We start from the raw sequence: 21,955 nt of genomic DNA on the forward strand, positions 1-21,955 counted from the left end.
CGTGGGTTCGAATCTCACTTCTGACACGATATTTTTTATGAAAATAATGGATGAGATGTAATTTTAAAACGTTCAAATTGCATAACACCTCGCCAGGATGGCCGAGCGGTCTTAGGCGCTAGACTCAAGGGGCTCTGCTTCATCGTTCACGATGTGAATCAGTGTATTCTAGTCCTCCTTTGAGGGCGCGGGATCGGATATCACTTCGAACACGATATTTTTTATGAAAATAACTGGATGAGATGTAATTTTAAAACGTCCAAATTACACAAAACCACGTCAGGATGGCCGAGCGGTCTAAGGCGCCAGACTTAAGGGGCTTAGCTTCCTTCGTTCACGATGTGAATCAGTGTATTCTGGTCTTCGTATGAGGGCGTGGGTTCGAATTCCACTTCTGATACGATATTTTGTATGAAAATAAATGGATGAGATGTAATTTTAAAACGTCCAAATTACACAAAACCCCGTCAGGATGGTCGAGCAGTCTAAGGCGCCAGACTAAACGGCTTAGCTTCCTTAGTTCACGATGTGAATCTGTGTATTCCGGTCCTCGTATGAGGGCGTGGGTTCGAATCCCACTTCTGCCACGATATTTTTTTGGAAAATAACTGGATGAGATGTAATTTTAAAACGTCCAAATTACACAAAACCGCGTCAGAATGGTCGAGCAGTCTAAGGCGCCAGACTGAACGGGCTTAGCTTCCTTCGTTCACGATGTGAATCTGTGTATTCTGGTCCTCGTTTGAGGGCGCGGGATCGAATATCAATTCGAACACGATATTTTTTATGAAAATAACTGGATGAGATGTAATTTTAAAACGTCCAAATTACACAAAACCGCGTCAGGATGGCTGAGCGGTCTAAGGCACCAGACTGAACGGGCTTAGCTTCCTTCGTTCACGATGTGAATCTGTTTATTCGGGTCCTTGTATGAGGGCGTGGGTTCGAATCCCACTTCTGACACGAAATTTTGATGAAAATAACTGGATGAGGTGTAATTTTAAAACGTCCAAATTGCATAACACCACGTCTGGATGGCCGAGCGGTCTTAGGCGCTAGACTCAAGGGGCTTAGCTTCATCGTTCACGAGGTAAATCAGTGTGTTCTAGTCCTCCTTTGAGGGCGCGGGATCGAATATCACTTCGAACACGATATTTTTTATGAAAATAACTGGATGAGATGTAATTTTAAAACGTCCAAATTACACAAAACCACGTCAGGATGGCCGAGCGGTCTAAGGCGCCAGACTCAAGGGGCTTAGCTTCCTTCGTTCACGATGTGAATCTGTGTATTCTGGTCCTGCATGAGGGCGTGGGTTCGAATCCCACTTCTGCCACGATATTTTTTTATGAAAATAACTGGATGAGATGTAATTTTAAAACGTTCAAATTACACAAAACCGCGTCAGGATGGTCGAGCAGTCTAAGGCGCCAGACTGAACGGGCTTAGCTTCCTTCGTTCACGATGTGAATCTGTGTATTCTGGTCCTCGTATGAGGGCGTGGGTTCGAATCCCACTTCTGCCACGATATTTTTTAGGAAAATAACTGGATGAGATGTAATTTTAAAACGTCCAAATTACACAAAACCGCGTCAGAATGGTCGAGCAGTCTAAGGCGCCAGACTGAACGGGCTTAGCTTCCTTCGTTCACGATGTGAATCTGTGTATTCTGGTCCTCGTTTGAGGGCGTGGGTTCGAATCTCACTTCTGGCACGATATGTTTTATGAAAATAACTGGAGGAGATGTAATTTTAAACGTCCAAATTACATAAAACCACGTCAGGATGGCCGAGCGGTCTAAGCCACAAACTGAACGGGCTTAGCTTCCTTCGTTCACGATGTGAATTAGTGTATTCTGGTCTTCGTATGAGGGCGTGGGATCGAATATCACTTCGAACACGATATTTTTTATGAAAATAACTGGATGAGATGTAATTTTTAAACGTCCAAATTACACAAAACCGCGTCAGGATGGCCGAGCGGTCTAAGGCGCCAGACACAAGGGGCTTAGCTTCCTTCGTTCACGATGTGAATCTGTTTATTCGGGTCCTTGTATGAGGGCGTGGGTTCGAATCCCACTTCTGACACGAAATTTTGATGAAAATAACTGGATGAGGTGTAATTTTAAAACGTCCAAATTACACAAAACCGAGTCAGGATGGCCGAGCGGTCTTAGGCGCTAGACTCAAGGGGCTTTGCTTCATCGTTCACGAGGTAAATCAGTGTGTTCTAGTCCTCCTTTGAGGGCGCGGGATCGAATATCACTTCGAACACGATATTTTTTATGAAAATAACTGGATGAGATGTAATTTTAAAATGTCCAAATTACACAAAACCACGGCAGGATGGCCGAGCGGTCTAAGGCACCAGACTGAACGGGCTTAGCTCCCTTCGTTCACGATGTGAATCTGTGTATTCTGGTCCTCGTATGAGGGCGTGGGTTCGAAACCCACTTCTGACACGATATTTTGTACGAAAATAATTGGATGAGATGTAATTTTAAAACGTCCAAGTTACACTAAACCACGTCAGGATGGCCGAGCGGTCTAAGGTGACAGAATCAAGGGGCTTAGCTTCCTTCGTTCACGATGTGAATCTGTGTATTCTGGTCCTTGTATGAGGGCGTGGGTTCGAATACCACTTCTAACACCATATTTTTTATAAAAATAACTGGATGAGATGTAATTTTAAAACGCCCAAATTGCATAACACCACGTCAGGATGGCCAAGCGGTCTTAGGCGCTAGACTCAGGGGGCTTTGCTTCATCGTTCACGATGTGAATCAGTTTGTTCTAGTCCTACTTTGAGGGCGCGGGATCGAATATCACTTCAAACACGATACTTTTTATGAAAATAACTGGATGAGATGTAATTTTATAACGTCCAAATTACAGAAAACCACGTCAGGATGGCCGAGCGGTCTAAGGCGCCAGACTCAAGGGGCTTAGCTTCCTTCGTTCACGATGTGAATCTGTGTATTCTGGTCCTCGTATGAGGGCAAGGGTTCGAATCCCACTTCTGACACGATATTTTTTAGGAAAATAAATGGATGAGATGTAATTTTAAAACGTCCAAATTACACAATACCACGTCAGGATGGCCGAGCGTTCTAAGGCGCCAGACTCAAGGGGTGTAACTTCCTTCGTTCACGATGTGAATCTGTGAATTCTAGTCCTCCTTTGAGGGCGCGGGATCGAATATCACTTCGAACACGAAATGTTTTATGAAAATAACTGGATGAGATGTAATTTTAAAACGTCCAAATTACACAAAACCACGGCAGGATGGCCGAGCGGTCTAAGGCACCAGACTGAACGGGATTAGCTTCCTTCGTTCACGATGTGAATCTGTGTATTCTGGTCCTCGTATGAGGGCGTGGGTTCGAAATCCACTTCTGACACGATATTTTGTACGAAAATAATTGGATGAGATGTAATTTTAAAACGTCCAAGTTACACAAAACCACGTCAGGATGGCCGAGCGGTCTAAGGTGACAGACTCAAGGGGCTTTGCTTCCTTCGTTCACGATGTGAATCTGTGTATTCTGGTCCTTGTATGAGGGCGTCGGTTCGAATACCACTTCTAACACCATATTTTTTATGAAAATAACTGGATGAGATGTAATTTTAAAACGCCCAAATTGCATAACACCACGTCAGGATGGCCAAGCGGTCTTAGGCGCTAGACTCAGGGGGCTTTGCTTCATCGTTCACGATGTGAATCAGTTTGTTCTAGTCCTACTTTGAGGGCGCGGGATCGAATATCACTTCAAACACGATACTTTTTATGAAAATAACTGGATGAGATGTAATTTTATAACGTCCAAATTACAGAAAACCACGTCAGGATGGCCGAGCGGTCTAAGGCGCCAGACTCAAGGGGCTTAGCTTCCTTCGTTCACGATGTGAATCTGTGTATTCTGGTCCTCGTATGAGGGCGTGGGTTCGAATCCCTCTTCTGACACGATATTTTGTATGAAAATAAATGGATGAGATGTAATTTTAAAACATCCAAATTACACAAAACCAAGTCAGGATGGCCGAGCGGTCTAAGGCGAGAGACGCAAGGGTTCTAAGTTTCATTCGTTCACGATGTGAATCTGTGTATTCTTGTCCTTTTATGAGGGCGTCGGTTCGGATCCCACTTCTGACACGATATTTTTTATGAAAATAACTGGATGAGATGAAATTTTAAAACGTCAAAATTGCACAAAACCGCGTCAGGATGGCCGAGCGGTCTAAGGCGCCAGACTGAACGGGCTTAGCTTCCTTCGTTCACGATGTGAATCTGTGTATTCTGGTCCTCGTATGAGGGCGTGGGTTCGAATCCCACTTCTGACACGATATTTTTTATGAGAATATCTGAATGAGGTGTAATTTTAAAACATCCAAATTACACAAAACCGCGTCAGGATGGCCGAGCGGTCTAAGGCGCCAGACTCAAGGGGCTTAGCTTCCTTCGTTCACGAAGTGAATGTGTGTATTCTGGTCCTCGTATGAGGGCGTGGGTTCGAAACCCACTCATGACACGATATTTTTTAGGAAAATAAATGGATGAGATGTAATTTTAAAATGTCCAAATTACACAATACCACGTCAGGATGGCCGAGCGTTCTAAGGCGCCGGACTCAAGGGGTGTAACTTCCTTCTTTCACGATGTGAATCTGTGAATTCTAGTCCTCCTTTGAGGGCGCGGGATCGAATATCACTTCGAACACGAAATGTTTTATGAAAATAACTGGAGGAGATGTAATTTTAAAACGTCTAAATTACTTAGAACCACGTCAGGATGGCCGAGCGGTCTAAGGCACCAGCCTCAAGGGGCTTAGCTTCCTTTCGTTCACGATGTGAATCTGTGTATTCTGGTCCTCGTATGAGGGCGTGGGTTCGAATCCCACTTCTGACACGATATTTTTTATGAAAATAAAGGATGAGATGTAATTTTAAAACGTCCAAATTACACAAAAGCACGTCAGGATGGCCGAGCGGTCTAAGGCGCCAGACTCAAGGGGTGTAACTTCCTTCGTTCACGATGTGAATCTGTGAATTCTAGTCCTCCTTTGAGGGCGCGGGATCGAATATCACTTCGAACACGAAATGTTTTATGAAAATAACTGGATGAGATGTAATTTTAAAACGTCCAAATTACACAAAACCACGGCAGGATGGCCGAGCGGTCTAAGGCACCAGACTGAACGGGATTAGCTTCCTTCGTTCACGATGTGAATCAGTGTATTCTGGTCCTCGTATGAGGGCGTGGGTTCGAAATCCACTTCTGACACGATATTTTGTACGAAAATAATTGGATGAGATGTAATTTTAAAACGTCCAAGTTACACAAAACCACGTCAGGATGGCCGAGCTGTCTAAGGTGACAGACTCAAGGGGCTTTGCTTCCTTCGTTCACGATGTGAATCTGTGTATTCTGGTCCTTGTATGAGGGCGTGGGTTCGAATACCACTTCTAACACCATATTTTTTATGAAAATAACTGGATGAGATGTAATTTTAAAACGCCCAAATTGCATAACACCACGTCAGGATGGCCAAGCGGTCTTAGGCGCTAGACTCAGGGGGCTTTGCTTCATCGTTCACGATGTGAATCAGTTTGTTCTAGTCCTACTTTGAGGGCGCGGGATCGAATATCACTTCAAACACGATACTTTTTATGAAAATAACTGGATGAGATGTAATTTTATAACGTCCAAATTACAGAAAACCACGTCAGGATGGCCGAGCGGTCTAAGGCGCCAGACTCAAGGGGCTTAGCTTCCTTCGTTCACGATGTGAATTAGTGTATTCTGGTCTTCGTATGAGGGCGTGGGATCGAATATCACTTCGAACACGATATTTTTTATGAAAATAACTGGATGAGATGTAATTTTTAAACGTCTAAATTACACAAAACCGCGTCAGGATGGCCGAGCGGTCTAAGGCGCCAGACTCAAGGGGCTTAGCTTCCATCGTTCACGATGTGAATCTGTTTATTCGGGTCCTTGTATGAGGGCGTGGGTTCGAATCCCACTTCTGACACGAAATTTTGATGAAAATAACTGGATGAGGTGTAATTTTAAAACGTCCAAATTACACAAAACCGAGTCAGGATGGCCGAGCGGTCTTAGGCGCTAGACTCAAGGGGCTTTGCTTCATCGTTCACGAGGTAAATCAGTGTGTTCTAGTCCTCCTTTGAGGGCGCGGGATCGAATATCACTTCGAACACGATATTTTTTATGAAAATAACTGGATGAGATGTAATTTTAAAATCTCCAAATTACACAAAACCACGGCAGGATGGCCGAGCGGTCTAAGGCACCAGACTGAACGGGCTTAGCTTCCTTCGTTCACGATGTGAATCTGTGTATTCTGGTCCTCGTATGAGGGCGTGGGTTCGAAACCCACTTCTGACACGATATTTTGTACGAAAATAATTGGATGAGATGTAATTTTAAAACGTCCAAGTTACACAAAACCACGTCAGGATGGCCGAGCGGTCTAAGGTGACAGACTCAAGGGGCTTAGCTTCCTTCGTTCACGATGTGAATCTGTGTATTCTGGTCCTTGTATGAGGGCGTGGGTTCGAATACCACTTCTAACACTATATTTTTTATGAAAATAACTGGATGAGATGTAATTTTAAAACGCCCAAATTGCATAACACCACGTCAGGATGGCCAAGCGGTCTTAGGCGCTAGACTCAGGGGGCTTTGCTTCATCGTTCACGATGTGAATCAGTTTGTTCTAGTCCTACTTTGAGGGCGCGGGATCGAATATCACTTCAAACACGATACTTTTTATGAAAATAACTGGATGAGATGTAATTTTATAACGTCCAAATTACAGAAAACCACGTCAGGATGGCCGAGCGGTCTAAGGCGCCAGACTCAAGGGGCTTAGCTTTCTTCGTTCACGATGTGAATCTGTGTATTCTGGTCCTCGTATGAGGGCAAGGGTTCGAATCCCACTTCTGACACGATATTTTTATGAAAATAACTGGATGAGATGTAATTTTAAAACGTCCAAATTGCATAACACCACGTCAGGATGGCCGAGCGGTCTTAGGCGCTAGACTCAGGGGGCTTTGCTTCAACGTTCACGATGTGAATCAGTGTGTTCTAGTCCTACTTTGAGAGCGCGGGATCGAATATCACTTCGAACACGATACTTTTTATGAAAATAACTGGATGAGATGTAATTTTATAACGTCCAAATTACAGAAAACCACGTCAGGATGGCCGAGCGGTCTAAGGCGCCAGACTCAAGGGGCTTAGCTTCCTTCGTTCACGATGTGAATCTGTGTATTCTGGTCCTCGTATGAGGGCGTGGGTTCAAATCCCACTTCTGACACGATATTTTTTAGGAAAATAAATGGATGAGATGTAATTTTAAAACGTCCAAATTGCACAAAACCGCGTCAGGATGGCCGAGCGGTCTAAGGCACCAGACTGAACGGGCTCAGCTTCCTTCGTTCACGATGTGAATCTGTTTATTCTGGTCCTTGTATGAGGGCGTGGGTTCGAATCCCACTTCTGCCACGATATTTTTTAGGAAAATAACTGGATGAGATGTAATTTTAAAACGTCCAAATTACACAAAACCGCGTCAGAATGGTCGAGCAGTCTAAGGCGCCAGACTGAACGGGCTTAGCTTCCTTCGTTCACGATGTGAATCTGTGTATTCTGGTCCTCGTTTGAGGGCGTGGGTTCGAATCTCACTTCTGGCACGATATGTTTTATGAAAATAACTGGAGGAGATGTAATTTTAAACGTCCAAATTACATAAAACCACGTCAGGATGGCCGAGCGGTCTAAGCCACAAACTGAACGGGCTTAGCTTCCTTCGTTCACGATGTGAATTAGTGTATTCTGGTCTTCGTATGAGGGCGTGGGATCGAATATCACTTCGAACACGATATTTTTTATGAAAATAACTGGATGAGATGTAATTTTTAAACGTCCAAATTACATAAAACCGCGTCAGGATGGCCGAGCGGTCTAAGGCGCCAGACTCAAGGGGCTTAGCTTCCATCGTTCACGATGTGAATCTGTTTATTCGGGTCCTTGTATGAGGGCGTGGGTTCGAATCCCACTTCTGACACGAAATTTTGATGAAAATAACTGGATGAGGTGTAATTTTAAAACGTCCAAATTACACAAAACCGAGTCAGGATGGCCGAGCGGTCTTAGGCGCTAGACTCAAGGGGCTTTGCTTCATCGTTCACGAGGTAAATCAGTGTGTTCTAGTCCTCCTTTGAGGGCGCGGGATAGAATATCACTTCGAACACGATATTTTTTATGAAAATAACTGGATGAGATGTAATTTTAAAATCTCCAAATTACACAAAACCACGGCAGGATGGCCGAGCGGTCTAAGGCACCAGACTGAACGGGCTTAGCTTCCTTCGTTCACGATGTGAATCTGTGTATTCTGGTCCTCGTTTGAGGGCGTGGGTTCGAAACCCACTTCTGACACGATATTTTGTACGAAAATAATTGGATGAGATGTAATTTTAAAACGTCCAAGTTACACAAAACCACGTCAGGATGGCCGAGCGGTCTAAGGTGACAGACTCAAGGGGCTTAGCTTCCTTCGTTCACGATGTGAATCTGTGTATTCTGGTCCTTGTATGAGGGCGTGGGTTCGAATACCACTTCTAACACCATATTTTTTATGAAAATAACTGGATGAGATGTAATTTTAAAACGTCCAAATTGCATAACACCACGTCAGGATGGCCGAGCGGTCTTAGGCGCTAGACTCAGGGGGCTTTGCTTCAACGTTCACGATGTGAATCAGTGTGTTCTAGTCCTACTTTGAGAGCGCGGGATCGAATATCACTTCGAACAAGATACTTTTTATGAAAATAACTGGATGAGATGTAATTTTATAACGTCCAAATTACAGAAAACCACGTCAGGATGGCCGAGCGGTCTAAGGCGCCAGACTCAAGGGGCTTAGCTTCCTTCGTTCACGATGTGAATCTGTGTATTCTGGTCCTCGTATGAGGGCGTGGGTTCGAATCCCACTTCTGACACGATATTTTTTAGGAAAATAAATGGATGAGATGTAATTTTAAAACGTCCAAATTACACAATACCACGTCAGGATGGCCGAGCGTTCTAAGGCGCCAGACTCAAGGGGTGTAACTTCCTTCGTTCACGATGTGAATCTGTGAATTCTAGTCCTCCTTTGAGGGCGCGGGATAGAATATCACTTCGAACACGATATTTTTTATGAAAATAACTGGATGAGATGTAATTTTAAAATCTCCAAATTACACAAAACCACGGCAGGATGGCCGAGCGGTCTAAGGCACCAGACTGAACGGGCTTAGCTTCCTTCGTTCACGATGTGAATCTGTGTATTCTGGTCCTCGTATGAGGGCGTGGGTTCGAAACCCACTTCTGACACGATATTTTGTACGAAAATAATTGGATGAGATGTAATTTTAAAACGTCCAAGTTACACAAAACCACGTCAGGATGGCCGAGCGGTCTAAGGTGACAGACTCAAGGGGCTTTGCTTCCTTCGTTCACGATGTGAATCTGTGTATTCTGGTCCTTGTATGAGGGCGTGGGTTCGAATACCACTTCTAACACCATATTTTTTATGAAAATAACTGGACGAGATGTAATTTTAAAACGCCCAAATTGCATAACACCACGTCAGGATGGCCAAGCGGTCTTAGGCGCTAGACTCAGGGGGCTTTGCTTCATCGTTCACGATGTGAATCAGTTTGTTCTAGTCCTACTTTGAGGGCGCGGGATCGAATATCACTTCAAACACGATACTTTTTATGAAAATAACTGGATGAGATGTAATTTTATAACGTCCAAATTACAGAAAACCACGTCAGGATGGCCGAGCGGTCTAAGGCGCCAGACTCAAGGGGCTTAGCTTCCTTCGTTCACGATGTGAATCTGTGTATTCTGGTCCTCGTATGAGGGCAAGGGTTCGAATCCCACTTCTGACACGATATTTTTATGAAAATAACTGGATGAGATGTAATTTTAAAACGTCCAAATTGCATAACACCACGTCAGGATGGCCGAGCGGTCTTAGGCGCTAGACTCAGGGGGCTTTGCTTCAACGTTCACGATGTGAATCAGTGTGTTCTAGTCCTACTTTGAGGGCGCGGGATCGAATATCACTTCAAACACGATACTTTTTATGAAAATAACTGGATGAGATGTAATTTTATAACGTCCAAATTACAGAAAACCACGTCAGGATGGCCGAGCGGTCTAAGGCGCCAGCCTCAAGGGGCTTAGCTTCCTTAGGTTCACGATGTGAATCTGTGTATTCTGGTCCTCGTTTGAGGGCGTGGGTTCGAATTCCACTTCTGACACGATATTTTGTATGAAAATAAATGGATGAGATGTAATTTTAAAACATCCAAATTACACAAAACCAAGTCAGGATGGCCGAGCGGTCTAAGGCGAGAGACGCAAGGGTTCTAAGTTTCATTCGTTCACGATGTGAATCTGTGTATTCTTGTCCTTGTATGAGGGCGTCGGTTCGGATCCCACTTCTGACACGATATTTTTTATGAAAATAACTGGATGAGATGTAATTTTAAAACGTCCAAATTGCACAAAACCGCGTCAGGATGGCCGAGCGGTCTAAGGCGCCAGACTGAACGGGCTTAGCTTCCTTCGTTCACGATGTGAATCTGTGTATTCTGGTCCTCGTATGAGGGCGTGGGTTCGAATCCCACTTCTGACACGATATTTTTTATGAGAATATCTGAATGAGGTGTAATTTTAAAACATCCAAATTACACAAAACCGCGTCAGGATGGCCGAGCGGTCTAAGGCGCCAGACTCAAGGGGCTTAGCTTCCTTCGTTCACGAAGTGAATGTGTGTATTCTGGTCCTCGTATGAGGGCGTGGGTTCGAAACCCACTCATGACACGATATTTTTTAGGAAAATAAATGGATGAGATGTAATTTTAAAATGTCCAAATTACACAATACCACGTCAGGATGGCCGAGCGTTCTAAGGCGCCAGACTCAAGGGGTGTAACTTCCTTCGTTCACGATGTGAATCTGTGAATTCTAGTCCTCCTTTGAGGGCGCGGGACCGAATATCACTTCGAACACGAAATGTTTTATGAAAATAACTGGAGGAGATGTAATTTTAAAACGTCTAAATTACTTAGAACCACGTCAGGATGGCCGAGCGGTCTAAGGCACCAGCCTCAAGGGGCTTAGCTTCCTTTCGTTCACGATGTGAATCTGTGTATTCTGGTCCTCGTATGAGGGCGTGGGTTCGAATCCCACTTCTGACACGATATTTTTTATGAAAATAAAGGATGAGATGTAATTTTAAAACGTCCAAAATTACACAAAAGCACGTCAGGATGGCCGAGCGGTCTAAGGCGACAGACTCAAGGGTTGTTAGTTTCGTTGGTTCACGATGTATATCTGTGTATTCTGGTCCTCGTTTGAGGGCGTGGGTTCGAATCCCACTTCTGACACGATATGTTTTATGAAAATAGGTGGAGGAGATGTAATTTTAAACGTCCAAATTATATAAAACCACGTCAGGATGGCCGAGCGGTCTAAGGCGAGAGACGCAAGGGTTCTAAGTTTCATTGGTCCACGATGTGAATCTGTGTATTCTGGTCCTCAATTGAGGGCTTGGGTTCGAATTCCACTTCTGACACGATATTTTGTATGAAAATAAATGGATGAGATGTAATTTTAAAACGTCCAAATTACACAAAACCACGTCAGGATGGCCGAGCGGTCTAAGGCGAGAGACGCAAGGGTTCTAAGTTTCATTCGTTCACGATGTGAATCTGTGTATTCTGGTCCTTGTATGAGGGCGTCGGTTCAGATCCAACTTCTGGCACGATATTTTTGATGAAAATAACTGGATGAGATGTAATTTTAAAACGTCCAAATTGCACAAAACCGCGTCAGGATGGCCGAGCGGTCTAAGGTGCCAGACTGAACGGGCTTAGCCTCCTTCGTTCACGATGTGAATCTGTGTATTCTGGTCCTCGTATGAGGGCGTGGGTTCGAATCCCACTTCTGCCACGATATTTTTTAGGAAAATAAATGGATGAGATGTAATTTTAAAACGTCCAAATTGCACAAAACCGCGTCAGGATGGCCGAGCGGTCTAAGGCACCAGACTGAACGGGCTCAGCTTCCTTCGTTCACGATGTGAATCTGTTTATTCTGGTCCTTGTATGAGGGCGTGGGTTCGAATCCCACTTCTAACACGAAATTTTGATGAAAATAACTGGATGAGATGTAATTTTAAAACGTCCAAATTGCATAACCCCACGTCAGGATGGCCGAGCGGTCTTAGGCGCTAGACTCAAGGGGTTTGCTTCATCGTTCACGATGTGAATCAGTGTATTCTAGTCCCCCTATGAGTGCGCGGGATCGAATATCACTTCGAGCACGATATTTTTTATGAAAATAACTGGATGAGATGTAATTTTAAAACGTCCAAATTACACAAAACCACGGCAGGATGGCCGAGCGGTCTAAGGCACCAGACTGAACGGGCTTAGCTTCCTTCGTTCACGATGTGAATCTGTGTATTCTGGTCCTCGTATGAGGGCGTGGGTTCGAATCCCACTTCTGACACGATATTTTTTATGAAAATAACGGGATGAGATGTAATTTTAAAACGTACAAATTACACAAAACCACGTCAGGATTGCCGAGCGGTCTAAGGCGCCAGACTCAAGGGGCTTAGCTTCCTTCGTTCACGATGTGAATCTGTGTATTCTGGTCCTAGTATGAGGGCGTGGGTTCGAAAACCACTTCTGACACGATATTTTTTATGAAAATAAATGGATGAGATGTAATTTGAAAACGTCCAAATTGCGTAACACCACGTCAGGATGGCCGAGCGGTCTTAGGCGGTAGACTAAAGGGGCTTAGCTTCCTTCGTTCACGATGTGAATCTGTTTATTCGGGTCTTCGTATGAGGGCGTGGGTTCGAATCCCACCTCTGACACGAAATTTTGATGAAAATAACTGGATGAGATGTAATTTTAAAACGTCCAAATTGCATAACACCACGTCAGGATGGCCGAGCGGTCTTAGGCGCTAGACTCAAGGGGCTTTGCTTCATCGTTCACGATGTGAATCAGTGTATTCTAGTCCTCAATTGAGGGCGCGGGATCGAATATCACTTCGAACACGATATTTTTTATGAAAATAACTGTATGAGATGTAATTTTAAAACGTCCAAATTACACAAAACCACGTCAGGATGGCCGAGCGTTCTAAGGCGCCAGACTCAAGGGGTTTAACTTCCTTCGTTCACGATGTGAATCAGTGTATTCTGGTCTTCGTATGAGGGCGTGGGTTCGAATCCCACTTCTGACACGATATTTTTCATGAAAATAACTGGATGAGATGTAATTTTAAAACGTCCAACTATCCTTACATTGGCACGATATTTGAGTTTCCGGTATACTCGCCCCCATTGTCACTACGAAGTGAAATAATTCTCTTGCCTTGAAAATTTTCGACTTTTCTTCTGTATTCATCGAATTTTTCTTCCACTTGACTCTTTTGCTGTAACATGTGAACTTCGGTATATCTCGTGTTATCATCTATAAAAGTGACGAAATATTTCCTCCCCCCCTTGGAAGTTAGAGTCATGGGGCCTACGACATCAGATTGTATTAATATCAATGGTTCCGTCTCTCTTGTGAGACTTTGTTTGGGGAAAGGCTTAGCTATGAGTTTTCCCATCATGCAGACTTCGCAGTTCCCCACATTCTTCTCTTCATTAATTGCTATGTCGATTTCGGCATTGGTAGCAAATTCTCGTAGAGCGGCCGAATGAAGATGACCAAATCGTTTGTGCCATAGGTCTTCAGATTTTGACGCTAGTTTAGCTGTCATTGTCTTGGATTTAATTTTATTACCGTCTTCTTCTTCTGTGATGTAATAGAGGCTGTCTTCCTTCTTTCTGGTCGCAATGATATGACCACCCTTCGTGATAACAGCTTCTTCTTTGTTTATTGAAACATTTAGACCGTTTTCCGTGATCTGTGGCACGGATAGGAGGTTACCCCCTAAGTCAGGCACGTACAAGGTGTTACGTAAAGTAAGCATCCAACTTCCACATTCTTTGGATAGTATAATACGAGTGTTTCCTACTCCTGTACTTTTCAACATCCCCCCTCCTGCTACTTCAATGTCAGTATCACACTCGGTAAATGTAACAAATTTATCCCGATAAGATGTCATGTGATCAGTTGCGCCACTATCCATCACCCGAATATCATCAACATTAAAGGCTTGGTTTTTCTGTCTCGTAGCTTTCAAAATCTTGTTTTGAATAGCTGCAGCTGAGTGAGAGTTTGCACCAATTCTTTCTTCTGATTTCTTCTGTACATCAGTCTAATCATACGGACAATCTTTGGCAATTGGTCCAAATTCCAGGCATTTGTAACAGCGTCTATTTGAATAATCCGTTGATTGGATCTGGGGTGGGTTCCTTTTACAAGACCCGCTTGCTTCAGTACTTGCAAAATTTCTTCTTGTAGAACCCGTTTATATCTTTCCCTCTAGAGACCGATTGTGTTGCTAGTGCTTTATTTTCGATCGCAGAGGATTTTTCTTTCACACTCGCGCCTCCGTTTGAAAACTGTAAACGTCTCTCTTCTTCGATGAGCTTAGCTTTCAAAGTAGTCATATTTAAATCATTGTTGTCAATTTTCAAACTTCGTGACAAGAATTCGTAATCTTGAGGCAAACCGAGCACAGCAAACCCAGTTAGTACTAAATCGTCAAATTCGAATCCGGCATTTTTAATTTTATGGTATAGAGCGTTTCTTCTGGTTAAATATTCACCGATACTTTCGCTGGTTTTCTTTTCGGTGTTCACAAAGTCCTTCAATAATTGCAGACCACGCCAAGTGTCGAAACTGGTGTGTATGGCTTTCAACGTAACCCAGATTTCTTTTGCATTCGCGCATTCAGCGATGTCATCTAGCAATTGGTCATGCACGATCATATAAAAAAATTGACCTAGCTCTATGGTCAAGGGCCTTTTGAGCCGCCGTTATATCTTCTGGATAACCTGGATCTACCGCTGCCAACATCCTTTAGCCTCGAGAAGTCCTTGAGCCCTCATGGACCAGTGACGATAGTAATTTTCATTCAACTTCTCCGTGTGATATTCGTCACCCATGTTTAAAATAGACAATGAAAGTAATATGTCTTCTTACGTCGATATCTGCTCAACATTTAATGTTAATTTCTGTTGTTAAACATCAACTGCTGCTCAGTATTTAATGTTTATTTCTTCTTGTTAAACATCAAATTCTTTTTTCTCATTCCTCAACAAAGGCTTCCCACACAGGTAGTCCCGATTTTTGTTGTAAGTCACCGTTATGGTTCCGAAAACTTACTTCTCGTACTGTAAAGCGCAGTGTAATTTCCTCGTCTTTACACAAGTCATTCGCGTGCTGGTCCCATAACCTGTTAGTATTTTTTACTAATTGTAAGTTGAATGACTTAGTGCTCAAGTTAATAAAGAAACGTGACGTGTGTGTTTAATCAATGCGGAACTATTATTACATTTCATTGTTGTAGTTACAGTTAAGTTTAAGAGATGGCGTTGCGCGCACAACTATCCTTACATTGGCGCGATATTTAAAAGTTATGCTCCAGCTCCTAACAATAAGATGATAACCGATAGGCCTAATGTTTATATAAAAACTTTAAAGAATGCACGTGGGAAAGTTTGTTTTCAACACGTGCATTATTTATCCATGATTCTACGCTGTACGCATTCGCTAGTTTCCGGAAGTAGAACCAACCCAACAAAGCTCGGCAAGCTCTGCCCCGACCTTCTGATCCTGGTGTTTATTATCTATGGAGACTATGGTGACGGAGCCTCCGTGAAGAATTGAAAATATCTGAGTAACGCCGAGAGGCGAGAAACGTGGAAAAGGCGATTTTCCTAAACTCTCTCCAAAGCAGGGGTATTATAGAACGGATATGACGCATTACTAGAAAAAGCATTACACTTCTTGTACATTTGGAAGAAATTAAATTCTGGCTTTAATAAAAAATATATAAATACCGGGTTTCAAATCTTTCATATTCCATGTCTCCCAAAATGACCGGGTTTAAAATCCCTGATATTTCTAATTACCCAAAATAACGGATTTCAAATCCCTGATATTTCAAGTTCCCAAAAAAACCAAGATTCAAATCCCTGATATCTCAAATCTCCAAAAAAACCAAGTTTCAAATACCTGAAAGCAGGTTTCAATTCCCTGGTATTTCCTACCTATAAAGTCCGAGAGGAAAATCCGAGACTTTAAAACCAAACGCAGGCTTCAAATCCCAGACATATTCATTTCGGAAAAACCGATTCAGAATAGAAGATATTTCCAAAACTAAAGTCTAGATTAAACTCCTAGTTGTTTACAATATAAAAATTTTCACATCTCAAGAAAAAATTGTTTTCGAACTCCACAAAAGAGTTTTCAAATCACAGTTGTTACGAAACCTTGCCATGAAACATTTCAAATCACAATTTACATTTTTCAAGCAAAGTAACAGAAGTGGCTTACAAAGCCACTCTTAACACACCACGATATTGAAATATTTAAAAACTTATCACATCAATGGTTTAAGTTCTTCTTACGAGAATAACTTCCCTTGTTTTACTGCCTCCTTTTCTTTCCTACAGCAGTTGGTACCTTTACACATCATTTTGACTTATTCGACTAACAAAGGCTTCCGTTTTAACTACAAAAGCTGTAATTTCGTTCCGAGAGCGCATTAAGGCTTCTCAGAGAAGTCCGCACTTCTCTCGGATCTTTAAATTTCACTTCAATTCAATTTTATTAAATTAACCTCACTTTCATTAGATATATAACCCGATTTCAACCATGGTAAGTGGCACAGACAGAACCAACTACCACCTTGCTTGGCGTTCCTCAAAAAGATAGAAGCTCCTTCACGGAGCCTCCGAAAAGAACTGAAAATATCTGAGTAACGTGGAAAGGCGATTTTCCCAAAGAAGATACACGCCCCAGGAATGGAAAGTGTAGCTTCCTCTAGTGTAAATTTTTGTCTGGCCCCTCCTAGTACGCTCCAAAGGCAGGCTCGGTTGACCGAGGTATTTCCGGCTACATTGAAATTGCATAGACCGGAAATTCCTTGGTCAACCCAACCCCCAGACATACCTTCCATTCCTGGAGCGTATATTTTATTTGATTTTCCCAACCTCTCTCCAAAGCAGGGGTATTATAGAAGGGATAAGACACATTACTAGGAAAAGCGTTACACTTCTTGTACATTTGGAAGAAATTAGATTCTGGTTTTAATAAAAAATATATAAATACTATATGCGACATTTAGTGTTTTAATGAACTTCATTTAAAATGAATTAAATTTTGAGACACGATTTTTAACGGGCTAATAGTGCCCGATCGGAGTCAGACCGCCTTTAGTCCCGCTAGTTAAAATCCATAGACATAAAAGAGTAGACTCACTATTGACTGTTGAAAAATCTCGTTTTTAATTCCAATTCCCCACATCCTCGAGAACTATGAATAGTAGGGTCAAACTACTAATGCCATCCATCGCAAACTTAAAAAATATTTTTGTTTTGCGACGGCGCTTGAATATTCGCGGGAAATGCGAAGTTAAAACATTCAAATATAGAAAAGTCACATTATACTTTTTAACTCGATGTAAAGCTTTAGTAAATTTATTACGTTTGAAAGTGCAAAAATAAAGAAAATTAAACTGTTTTTGTATCAAATGTTTAATCAATCTCTAAATAATTTGTAATTAAATACAAATTACAAAAATGGTAATATGTTACGCAGTTTCAAAGTGTAGCAATCGGTCTACCACACATAGGATTGCATTTCATAGGTATATTGATCCGCAAATTAGTGAAAATTTTTGTATATTTATCAGGATTTAGGTTTAATGCCCGAGTTAACTTGTATTAAAAGGTTTCCAGTATCTAACCCTTCATTATGCACGAAGTGGCTCGCCGCGATTTTTCGGTCGAATTTCCATCCCGGGAAAAAAACACTTCGTATGTGAAACTCACTCTAACAAAAGCGATTATCAGATCTCGTCCAAGCTCAAAACGCAAATCCTTCGGTTTTCGTGGAAATAATTAGGACAGATGATACATTGATGGAAATTATAGACGACGTTTTTAGAATTTAATAAAACTGGAACTAAAGTATTTATTGTGTTTCAAAAATTTTCACATCCAGTTCGATATGTGATACATGTGTTATAGAAAACTTTTAGTTGCAATGACGTAGAATTACCATCGTGTTCCGCTTCATCTTCATCACTCGTAGATAAAACAGTGTGTCGTACCTACTCGGAATTTGCAATGGCATCGAAACATTTCGCGAAAATTTAGTACAACCTGTTATTTTTATGGATGTCACTGAATGAATTAAGGACTGCTAACCATCAGTCGTTAGAAAATATTAAAAAATATATAATGGAAGATTATGTATGAAATAACTTTATTTTTCCCTTCATACCACATTTTTAACATTTTCAGTTACTTCCACAGACATACTCCATGCTGCGCGAATCTAGTGTTGAAGAAATCGAAAACAGGAATTTCTTGATCCATGAAGAAGTTGTTGATGCCTTTGTGGTTCATAAAGACGAAGTTGCCGGTTTGGAGGTCCACGATAAACTCGTAGGTGATAATGGCCATGAAGAATCCATTGACAATACAGCACTAATCCTTGAACCACCAGCTTCAGAGGTATTAAATTCAAGATGGCATAGTGTGATTTTGACTTTTGCTCATGAGCATAATCCTCAAGAAATCGTGCCAAACACCTGTGAATTTCAAAGATCTTAAATCAACAAGCGACATTAAAAAAATAAAAATTACAGGTTAAACAATCCGTAACAAACTTAAGATAATTAAACAGACCCGGAAACGTTTAGACATGAAACTTGGCAACCTAAAATATACTTTAATACAAATGAAAAAGCAAAAACGTTTACTCGAAGAAAACGCCACAGATATTTATGAGTTTGGCCCAACAGCGGTACAGCTTTTTTCTCAACTACGACAGTCTGGACTCAAAAATCGAAAGAAACAACAACATTCGAATCTAATTAGAAACTTTGCCATGACGCTTCATTTCCATTCACCAAAGGCATACGACTTCCTTCGAAAACATTTCTGCTCGCCTCATCCAAACACACTTAGAGAATGGACTAGTAAAATTGGTGGCAATTCTGGCTTTACCGCAGAAAGTTTCGCCTATACAGGGTGTTTCTAAAAAGTCCATCACAAATTAAGGGGCGTGTTTATGGGACCAAACTGAGCGGAAAGTACCAAAGAACATGGGGTGTACAACATTTTGTTACGGAGATATGGCCTTCCAAACATTCGCCCCTAAAACAAGGAAATATCCAAAAATGAGGAGTAACACTTAAGACCGACTAACCAGCTTGTTTAAAATTACTAGACAATTTCAATAGCCTTTAATCGAACAATTGATTTCTACCTTTACTAATCAGAAGCGTATAAATGAGTAGAAGTATGCCTACGGTGGTAATGTAAAATTAATCCCAAGTGACATGATGTTTCAAGATCTTCCCAGCACCAAGTAAAATGGTTCTGATTGAAGGGACTTTTATTAGCACAGCGTAAACAACGTTATTTTCAGGAATTAGTCCAAATGTCCACGGGCGGCATTACAAAAACGAGGCAGTCTTTCGAATGATACTTGGACATGTTGGAAGATCCCTGGCTTGTTCCTGTTATCTCAAACCGTAAAAAGCTACGCAAATCTTCATCATCACGGACAACACTCTTGTACGTTAGGTATGACCTTGAGAAAACCTAAAAGGACATCTCGAATGTATTTGAAAAACCCATCTCCAATTAAGGGGCGTGTTGTTTGTTTCCAACAGAGTAAACTCGCCCAGAGAACAATTACAATGCAGAGCCACGTTTCGGCGTTAATGGCCCACAAAGGTGGTCCCAAAAACAAGAACAAACTTTAATTTGTTTCGTTCAGTAAGTGTTTCATGTGTCATAGATAAAACGCCATGATTAATGCACAAAGAAAATGTTATTGACAAGTTTTCGGACCGCGATGCTGAAATGTGGTGGTGCACCATCGTGCATGAACCACATTCTGTTTATTAAACCTAAGGGTACGTCTTCGAGTAGTTCTGGTAAATCGTCCCGTAAGAACTACAAGTAAGCCACACCGTTTAACCTGGGCTCTAGGAAATATGGCCCAATTAAATTGTCACCCACAATACTACACCACACGTTTAAGCTGAATTGTACTTTGTGAATTCTAACGCAAGTTGCGTGTGGTTTTTTCTTAATCAGCAAACCAATTGGCGGCTGCTTGTTTTTGGATCGTCCTCGAAAATAGTGAGAACTTCGCCTATTCTTAAAAAACAGAGCACTAAAACAGAGCACTATGTTTTTTAAGAAAGGAATAAAAGAGGTTTCACGTACATGTGTTTGTTTTATTAAACTCATAATTCAACGAAGTCTGTTACAATGCCTTTCTTCACAAATGCCGAATATGCGGATATGCACCTAATGTATGGACTAGCCGAGGGGAATGCCGCTGCAGCTGTACGCTTGTATCAGGAAAGATTTCCGCAGAGGCGACTACCAAATCGACTGACGTTCGAGGCTGTGGACAGACGTTTGAGGCAAGATGGACGAATCCAACCGGCTGGACCTCAACCTAGAGCGAGAGCCATTCCAGAGGCCGTAGAAGACGAAGTTCTCACCATTTTCGAGGACGAGCCTGAATCAAGTACCCGCCAAGTTGGTCGCCGATTAGGCGTAAACCACACGCTCGTGTGGAAAATCCTCAGAAGCCACCGGTTTCATCCTTTCCATGTTCAAAAAGTTCAAGGTTTGAATCCAGCGGACTACCCACGACGCACGGCGTTTTGTCAGTGGTTTCTGGCTAAAGTAAACGATATCGATTTCCCACGGGATTTGTTGGTTACTGACGAAGCTATCTTTTCACGGGATGGTATTATTAACTTACATAATAAACATCAATGGTCCCAGCTAAACCCCCACGCAACTTGCGTTAGAAGTCACCAAGTACAATTCAGTTTAAACGTGTGGTGTGGTATTGTGGGTGACAATTTAATTGGGCCAAATTTCCTAGAGCCCAGGTTAAACGGTGTGGCTTACTTGCAGTTCTTACGGGACGATTTACCGGAACTACTCGAAGACGTACCCTTAGGTTTGGTAAACAGAATGTGGTTCATGCACGATGGTGCACCACCACATTTCAGCATCGCGGTCCGAAATTATCTTAACGCGACCTTCCCTTTGCGGTGGTTAGGTCGAGGTGGACCTGTGGAGTGGCCTGCTCGATCACCCGATCTGAACCCTTGTGATTTCTTTCTTTGGGCCACCTGAAAGACTTAGTTTATCAGACTGAAGTCCCCGATGTTGAAGAGCTACGTCGACGAATAATTCACGGCTGTCAAACAATTCGCGAAACTCCAGGCATTTTTCAACGTGTAAGGGAATCATTTGTAAGACGTGCTAATGTGTGCCTTAACGCGGGTGGTGAACACTTTGAACAATTTTTGTAACTAGTTGCAATTAAATGTTAAAACTTGTCAATAAATTCATTTTCTTCGTGCATTAATCATGGCGTTTTATCTATGACACATGAAACACTTACTGAACGAAACAAATTAAAGTTTGTTCTTGTTTTTGGGACCACCTTTGTGGGCCATTAACGCCGAAACGTGGCTCTGCATTGTAATTGTTCTCTGGGCGAGTTTACTCTGTTGGAAACAAACAACACGCCCCTTAATTGGAGATGGGTTTTTCAAATACATTCGAGATGTCCTCTTAGGTTTTCTCAAGGTCATACCTAACGTACAAGAGTGTTGTCCGTGATGATGAAGATTTGCGTAGCTTTTTACGGTTTGAGATAACAGGAACAAGCCAGGG

At 42.2% G+C, this 21,955-nt stretch overlaps 1 protein-coding gene and 3 non-coding genes across 4 annotated transcripts; all 4 read left to right on the top strand.

Moving 5' to 3' along the window:
• Positions 1-7,220: 7,220 nt before the first annotated feature.
• TRNAL-CAA (transfer RNA leucine (anticodon CAA)) lies at positions 7,221-7,342 on the top strand. Its single transcript has 2 exons — positions 7,221-7,258; positions 7,297-7,342. It is a non-coding gene; the product is annotated as a tRNA-Leu (tRNA).
• A 1,565-nt stretch (positions 7,343-8,907) lies between these two features.
• On the top strand, positions 8,908-9,029 carry TRNAL-CAA (transfer RNA leucine (anticodon CAA)). The gene is made up of 2 exons: positions 8,908-8,945; positions 8,984-9,029. It is a non-coding gene; the product is annotated as a tRNA-Leu (tRNA).
• Positions 9,030-11,351: 2,322 nt separating this feature from the next.
• TRNAL-CAA (transfer RNA leucine (anticodon CAA)) lies at positions 11,352-11,474 on the top strand. The gene is made up of 2 exons: positions 11,352-11,389; positions 11,429-11,474. It is a non-coding gene; the product is annotated as a tRNA-Leu (tRNA).
• A 7,827-nt stretch (positions 11,475-19,301) lies between these two features.
• Positions 19,302-21,431, top strand: LOC149695153 (uncharacterized). Its single transcript, XM_089867499.1, has 3 exons — positions 19,302-19,825; positions 19,915-21,011; positions 21,427-21,431. Exons 2-3 carry the CDS (start codon positions 20,522-20,524, stop codon positions 21,429-21,431), a joined length of 495 nt encoding a protein of 164 aa, XP_089723625.1. The 5' UTR covers positions 19,302-19,825; positions 19,915-20,521.
• The last annotated feature ends 524 nt before the right edge of the window (positions 21,432-21,955 follow it).

Source organism: Phalangium opilio, unplaced genomic scaffold, assembly GCF_054372755.1.
Source record: "Phalangium opilio isolate 3A_F unplaced genomic scaffold, DU_Popi_V2 ptg000022l_1, whole genome shotgun sequence".
In the NCBI taxonomy this organism is placed as follows: domain Eukaryota; kingdom Metazoa; phylum Arthropoda; class Arachnida; order Opiliones; family Phalangiidae; genus Phalangium; species Phalangium opilio.

Excerpts from the sequence above, each read along its gene's own strand:
- LOC149695153 (XM_089867499.1), top strand. The coding sequence starts at position 20,522 with ATGCCTTTCTTCACAAATGCCGAATATGCGGATATGCACCTAATGTAT.